This window comes from Neospora caninum, chromosome XII, assembly GCF_000208865.1.
Source record: "Neospora caninum Liverpool complete genome, chromosome XII".
Classification (NCBI taxonomy): domain Eukaryota; phylum Apicomplexa; class Conoidasida; order Eucoccidiorida; family Sarcocystidae; genus Neospora; species Neospora caninum.
This window is the reverse complement of record NC_018398.1, coordinates 5,185,373-5,192,638: the sequence shown is the minus strand read 5'-3', so window position 1 is coordinate 5,192,638 and position 7,266 is coordinate 5,185,373. Positions and strand designations below refer to the sequence as shown.

Below are 7,266 nucleotides of genomic sequence, written 5' to 3'. Positions count from 1 at the left end.
GTTGCACCAGGTTGCCGTGTGCTCGCCTGGTTACCCGCCGTCGGAAGAACTTTGTCTCTTTGTTCCAGTGCACGAAATTTGTCTGCAGTTGCCTTGTCTCCATTATTTGCTTACGCCTGCAACAAGCCTGTCTCGTACCTCCTCGTGTATGAACACAGGGCATTGAGGATCTTTGTTCTCCACGTACGTGCAATCTGCGGGATAGTAACCCTCTCGCCAGGGGTGCCTTACTCGTGTCTATTGCCTGCTTTGTCCAAAGAAGGCACTTCGCAACAGGCCCCCACGACTATCTGAAGATGAGCACAACCCGGTAGTAGTAGAGAGGGGGAGAGATTTGCCCAACGGCGAGAGGACGCTCCTGTATTGCCGCCTGTCTGTGTGTCTCGTTACACCTCAAACCGTAAACGGGTGACCATTCGTCTCCAAGCTGCGTAGGCCCAGGAACGCCACCACCAAAAATTCGGTGTCTTTCGCGGTAGCCTCGTTTTTCCGTTCACAGTTCTTCTGCAGCAGCAAAGATGCAGCACATGCTCGTTTCATCCCCCCCTCGCCCGCAAGGTGCCGTCACTATGTCCGGACCTTTTGAGGCGAAGTACGCCAATCAAATGTCTCCTTCCTCTAGAGCGCCTAGTCAGTGTATGTCAACAGCCTCTGGATCGATGTATGCCGCTGCCTGTACACCGCCCGCTCTGGGTGTCCACTCTGCAGGAACCTCTCGCTGTTCTCCGCCTCACGACACCCGCTTTTCTCCGCAACACCGTTTTCACCAGCAACCGTCTAGCCATCCTTTCTCGGTTGACAACGCGGCCAGTTTCCCGCCAGAGAAACCAAGGAGTCAAGGAGGCGCTGTTATGGTGTCAGTCCAGACGCCGAAGTCCCCGGAGCGGTCCTTGCCAGCCTTTGCGGTTAACAAGGAAGGTTTTATCCCCCACCATAACCACGTGCCTGCGTCTGAGGACGCTGCTGGAGGCGGAGAGGCATTTGCCTGGACCCACCGCGGACCGATGTATCCTTGCGGCCAAACTTGGCCCAACGGGGGCGTGCCGGGGATGGGCGACGGAGCACGAAAAGTCGGAGTGAACCAACCAGGGTTTACGTCTCACTACCCGGGGGGGGAACAGGCTGCGGGGCGCCGCCTCGATGACAGCTACGGGTGCAACCCTAGGGAAGTTCAGGCCCCGTCGGGTCTCCGACAAGAAACGGAAAGATCTTTCCCCCACCAACAGCTGCCTCCTGGCGCCGTGGGGAATGCGACAGACACAGCCCCCAGAGGTGCGGCGGGTAGTCCCCAGACGATGCACGGCCGCATGTCTCACTGCGGCGCCTCGATGGCCCCTGCCAACGTGTACTACGAGTCCGCGCCGTATACGTCTCCAGAAATGAACTTTGGCTCTTCCTTCTCTCCGTCGTTTTCCACTCCCGCAACGTACACTCAGTGCTCTGCCGTCCAGTCTGTCCAGTCTCAACAGTGCTTTCCTGCGCCCTACTCCTTCCCGGTGGCCGCCGACGCGTACTGCCCAGCCTCGTCTTCCTTTCCCTCTCTTTCGTTCTCTCGCTCTCAAGACCCCGCGGCGAGCTCGCCGGCGTCGCCTCAACCTGGACCTCCCCAAGAGACGCAACTCCCCAGCGACGCCTCATCCCCGAAACAGGCTGCGAACAGCGGCGCTCGCAGCCGCCCTCGTTCCGAACGCCCGCGACAGCCCCGGCGCAAGAGCCCTAAGGGACCTCGGCGCTCGCCCCAGACCAGTCGCGCCCCGAAGAACGGCTCCAGCTCTTCGTCTGGTGGAACGACTCGCCCTGTGCGTGGTTTGCCGCTGCAGCAGCGCAAACTGTATCGCCACTTTGCTCGCCAGACGCCAAGAGTTCAAGGCCTCACGTTTGACCACAACCAGATCCGCTGGTAAGTTCGGGCTTCCTCGCTTTTCGCGAGAAAAGGACAGAAAAACACAAAGGAAGCGGAACGGAACGCGGGCAAGCCCCGGGGACGGAACACGGAGCGAAAGGATGGCGAGAAAAACCCGCACATCCCGTCGCAGGCGTGGACGAGCAGACACAGACGCAAGTCAACGCACGGGAGAAAGACGCCACACATGGCCGCGAAGGGATTTTTTGTCCTGACCCCGTTGACCGAAAGCGACTCTCGCACTCGCAAGTGTGTCGCTGCCGCGTCGGTCTGGACCCGGTTCTTTTCCCTGCCTTCTCTCTGTGTCTGCTTGTCTCTCTAATGGCCTTCCACGTCTCTCCTTTTCTCTTGCCTTCAGGATCTCGTACTGGAAAAACGACCAAGGCCGGCAAATCCAGCGTCACTTCCCCGTCAGTCGCCATGGGTTTCTCGAGGCTCGGCGCCTGGCTCTCGAGGAGCGCAACCGCATCTTGGGCTGGCCGCCTCATACGGACGAAGCAGCAGAAGCCATCGAAGCGCTCAAGGCTGCCGCAGACCCCTTCGTGCAGCAACTCCTCGTGTGTCCGCCGTCGATGAGCGCGTCCGCCAGCGTCGCCGCCAGCCTCTCTGACGCTGTCTGCCCGCGACTCGACACCGGTGGTTTCTCTGCCTGCGCGCTGGCCGATGGAGAACGCCCGCCGGACCGGGAGGCATCCACAGCTTGGGCCGAAGAAGAAGAGAAGCCTCTGCGCAGAGGGAAGGAGACCCAGGCCGAGGAGGGAGCCGAGGCGACCGACAGAGGCTGCGGAGACGCTTCTGACGACGAAGGCGAAGCTGACGGGCCCCAGCCTGTGTTGGGAAGCGAGGACACAGAGCGCGAGGACACGGCCAAGCTCCGGAGCGGGACTGAGCAGGAGCCTGGATCGCTCCGGAGACACCCTGCGTGGTGCGCTGGCGTCTCTGCTGAGGCTCCAGACGAAGGCGAGCGATGTGGCGAAGCGAGGACGCTCGAAGATGTGAACGTGGCTTCAGGCCTTCACAGAGCGGAGAAGAGTGAAGAGTGTCTTTTGCAGAAAAGCCCGGAGACAGCTCGGAAGAGCGGAGAGACGCATGGCCCGATCGCGTCCGCGAGCTCCACTTTCACCCATTCTTCGGCCCTCGAGGGCCCTCCGCTTTCTGCTCCAGGGTGCCGCGTCTCTGCGCCCGCGACTCCTGAGCGAAACACAAGTTCACTCGCAGATTCAACGTTTCCGCGTGGTTTCCCGACGCCTGACCGCTCTCAGGCAGGCTCCTCGACGCCTTCCTCCGCGGGCGGGCGCCCCGTTGCGGCCCCGTCCCTGCATCCTGCCTCGGGTTATTCCCCACTTTCGGATCCAGCCTCGTCTTCTCTCGGTTCGCGTCCTGGCTTGACGTCGGCCGCCTCTTCTTTTTCGTCGTCGGACTTTTCAGCGGGCGCGCGCCTCGGGCCCGACGCGGAGCCGCCAACTGCCAAGGCGAAGGCCCCGCGGCGCTCTGCGAGCCGCCCAGCTGCGCGGAAGCACGGCGAGGGAGCGAGGAAAAGCAGCGGCTCTCGACGGCGAAAAGCGAAGGCCGCTGAGGTCGCACTCTCGCCTTCTGCCGGTTCTGGACTGCCGCCTTCGTACTCGATTCCCCCCTCGACCCCCGGTTCGTTCCCCGTTTCCCCCGGCTTCTCTGCTGCCGAAACTGGCGGATTCGAGGACGGATCTCGCGCTTCGCTTTCGCCCGAACCCCCCCGTTCCGAGCCTTACGCTTCCCTTTCCGGAGGCGAGCCCTCTGGGCCGTGTCTCCCCTCGCTGCCTGCGCGGCCGCGCTGCCACGCCGCGACGCCCCCCGCACAGCCTCCCCACAACCTGCCGTTCGCCCCGCTCTCCGCTCCGGAGGGCGCTTCCCGGCCCGCGGCACACGGCCCCGCACACCGGCCTGGGTCTGGAGCTGCGCCGCCCCTGTCGCCGCGAGCAGAGTTGCCTCGTGTCCAGGGCTCTCCGTCCCCGCCCGGCTTCGACTGCTCGTCGCCCTATCCGTCCGTCTATCCACCTGCGTTCTCGTCTCCCTTTCCCGCGCACCAGCTGGACTTCAACGACCCTTTCACGATGTTTGGCGAGTCGCCGGGGCTCTACTGGGAGCAGCTGCAGTTACAGCAACTCGAACAACAGGCCGAAGTTCTGGCCGGGAAGGCCATGTCTCGCAAGAGGAAGCGACGCGATTCGAAGAGTGCCGGGCGCCCCAGCCGAGCGGCGCGAGGGCCCCAGCCGGCGAAGCCCCGAGAGAGGAAGAAAGGAGCAAACAGGAGCGGAGCGGGCGAGAAAGACAAGGCTCTGGCGAACGCGGAAGCTGCGGCCAGCGAGGCGCAGCAATGTCCGTCCGATTCGGCGGAGGGCGCGGCAGCGTCCGACGAGGAGACTCTGTGCCGTTCGGCCTTCCCGTTCTCTCGCTCGCCTTCCGAGGTGGAGCTCCAGCGCCCAGGAGACGCCGACCAGGCTTCGCCTTCGAGGACAACACCGCCCTCGCCACTCCCTGCAGCTCCGGAGCGCGAGGCCTTTCACCTTCCGCATTCCGCCGCGTCTACAGCGCGTGCAGCGTCTCTGCCATTCTTGTCGGTTCCCACCTCTGACCGCTTCGTCCGCGAAGAAGAGAAGGCTTTTCGACGCACCCCGGACTCGGCTCCAAGCGGAGAGACGCCCCTGTTCTACGCAGACGTCGAGACTGCCGCCGCGTCTTCCGGCGGCGTGGCAGCCACAAGCGACACGACAGGGTTCCAAGACAGCGGCGAGAGCAAGGCGCTCGCGTCGCGTCTCTCTGGCGAGGACAGGGCGAACTGGAGCGAGAGGTTCGCGCACCTGTCTGCGGCCCTAGGCGAGAAGTCGAACGGGACTCCCGCGTACGCCCGAAAGGGGCTGCCTTCCTTCGAGCCCAGCGCGCTTTCTCCTGGCTGCGCCTTGCCCGACAGCGCCGCCATGCCGCCGTTCTTCTGCTCGGCTGGCCAGGCTCTGACGGGTTCCCGCGCGGCAACGACGGCGCCGGAGGCGCCCTTCCTCCCTACGACGACTGCCGACGGTTGCAGCGCGCAGCTTGCCTGTCCCTTCGGCGCGAAGACCGGTCACGCGTTCAAGCGGCGCAACTCCGCTCTCTTCTCGCTCTCGCGGTCCTCCACGAACTTCGAGCTCGTCCCGACGCCTGCAGAGGCTCGCGAAGAGGCGCGCGCGTGGCGAGGCGAGCAAGAAGAAGGAAAGGCGACGGGGCTGCACGAGGGGCCGAAAGAAGCCGCGGGGACAGAGAAGGCCTTTCCCGACTGGCTGGCCGCGGGAGACGAAGGCCCGACGGGCGCGGCGCGAAGACGCCAGGGCGCGTTCGAGGCGCCAGACGAAGGGCGAGACGGGACGGGGGAGCTAGGCGCGAGCGTCGCCGGAGGGCATCCTGGGGAGTTCGAGAGAGACAGGCCGCGGGGTCTTGCCACGAGTCTGCTGCCGACTGGAGTCAACGCGTCGCTGCTCAGGGTGCCGACTCTCCAACGGACCGACACCACCACGACCGAAGACGCGCACTCGGCGCTCTCGTTCCTGCCGTCTCTGCCGCCGCTGCTTTTCCAGGATGTTTCTCTTTCCCCGCGGAACGCCTCGCCGCCCCCCGACGCGCTCTCCCAGACAGGCGAGAACAGACCGCGTTCTGCGCTCGCGCCGCCCGCAGAGCTCGCCGCGCTGGATCCCGCGGCGACCTCCCGCCTTCCCGACGCTGCCAAACACGACGCGAAGGCGTGGGCGCACGAGCCGTTCTTCTCGCCTTTGATTTCCTTCTCGTCCTGCTCCGGGGCGAAGCTGCGCCGGACCATCTCGACCGACGGCTGCGTGCCGTGCGGGGCGGATCGACTCGACGCGAACACAGCTCTCTCGCGCGTCCCGTTCCCCGACGGCGAGGAAGACAAGAGACGCGAGCGAAGGAGGAACCAGCGACGCCGATCAGGCACCATGTCTCTCGCGCGGCGCTCGTCCTGGGCCTCGGCCGCCGGCTGGTCTCCGCGTCTGCACTGCGATTCGCTCTCGCCCGTGGTCGCGCCCGCGGCGAAGAGTTCGCTGTTCCTGCCTCCGCGCGAAGGCCGAAGCGAGGGAAAAGAAGTTTCTGTCGGATCCCGCGAGGACACTCTTTCGTCCTCCTTCCCGGGCGCAAAGCACGAGACTCTGGACTCTGCGCCCGCGGCGGACTTGCTCGGCCTTCCGGCTCTCCGACCGCAGCTGTCTCTTCTGTCTCCACGTCGCCTCTCTTACGCCGGAGACAGTCCCTTTGAGTTCTTCACCCCCGCGCACCCCCCGACCTACAAAGCTCCTCCGCAACACCGGAGCCCGTCTGCGCCGGCCATCAACAAGCCGCGTCTGTCGTCTTCTCTCGCGTCTCTTCCGGCGCTTTCTTCGCTGTCCTCCTCTCTCTCGTCTCTCTCGACTTCTCTCTGTTGCGCGTCTTCGTCGGCCTTGTCAACGCATCCAGGCATGACGCGGCTCATCTCGTTGGGCGACGCCCGAACCGTCTCGACCGTTTCGACTGCAGGCCTCATGGAAGACAGCGGGCGGCGCGATACGGCTTTTCTGACGCGGGAAGAGACCGGCGAGCTGTCGGCGTTTGAAGAGCCCCTCGAGAAACCTTTTCTCGACGTCTCGGACAGCGGCTTCGCCCTCCACCCTTCTCTGCGGCCGCCGACCGCTGAGCCTCCCCACACCGGCGAAAACTCGCCTGCGTCTGCAGCTCTGCCCGCGTTTGCTTTTGCCTCTTCGCTCGTCTCCCCCGAGTCACCCTTCGCGCCCGCTGGGACCAGCCTCGAGTCGCCGGCTCTTCCCTCTCTCGTGCTCCCCGCGGCCCCCAGGCTCGCCCGCACCTCGGTTCTCTCCGCCTCCGGCTCAGATGTTCTCTCGCCGTCTCGGGCCCTTGCACACCTGCCTTTCCTCGACTTGGCTCTCGACAAAGCAGATGGCCGCAGAAACTCAGCTGCGATGCCTTTCCTCTCGTCGCTGCTCTCGCCTTCCCACGAGCGTCTCTTTCCCCGGCTCTCTGCAGCCAGTGCATGCAACGCACCCTTCCCGCCTCTGTCTCCGCGTCTCGCCTCGAAGCGCAGGCGCAGCAGCAACCTCGCAGTGTTCTGCCTCCCCGCAGAACCGTGTCTGTCGCCCTGTCCGCCTTTCTGAGCGGTCGCCACGAGGGGACTTCATAAAGAGCGAACGCGGCCGGAGAGAAGAAGCGTGAAGGGACCAAGGTGTGACGCGCGCGGGGCGATGACAAGAAGGAGACTGAAAAGAGGGAGACGTCAAACGCGAAGAGAGAACGGCCGCACTTGAATTCTCTCTCTTTCGCGGGTGACAGACATGAGCCGGGGAAGGACA

General features: G+C 64.6%; 1 protein-coding gene across 1 annotated transcript; it reads left to right on the top strand.

Annotated features, from left to right (window-relative positions):
- Positions 1-851: 851 nt before the first annotated feature.
- On the top strand, positions 852-7,071 carry NCLIV_066800 (uncharacterized protein; the record flags this gene model as incomplete). The annotated part of the gene is made up of 2 exons (XM_003886231.1): positions 852-1,900; positions 2,262-7,071. The coding sequence occupies 2 exons, from the start codon at positions 852-854 to the stop codon at positions 7,069-7,071; spliced, it is 5,859 nt and encodes a 1,952-aa protein (XP_003886280.1).
- Positions 7,072-7,266: the final 195 nt, after the last annotated feature.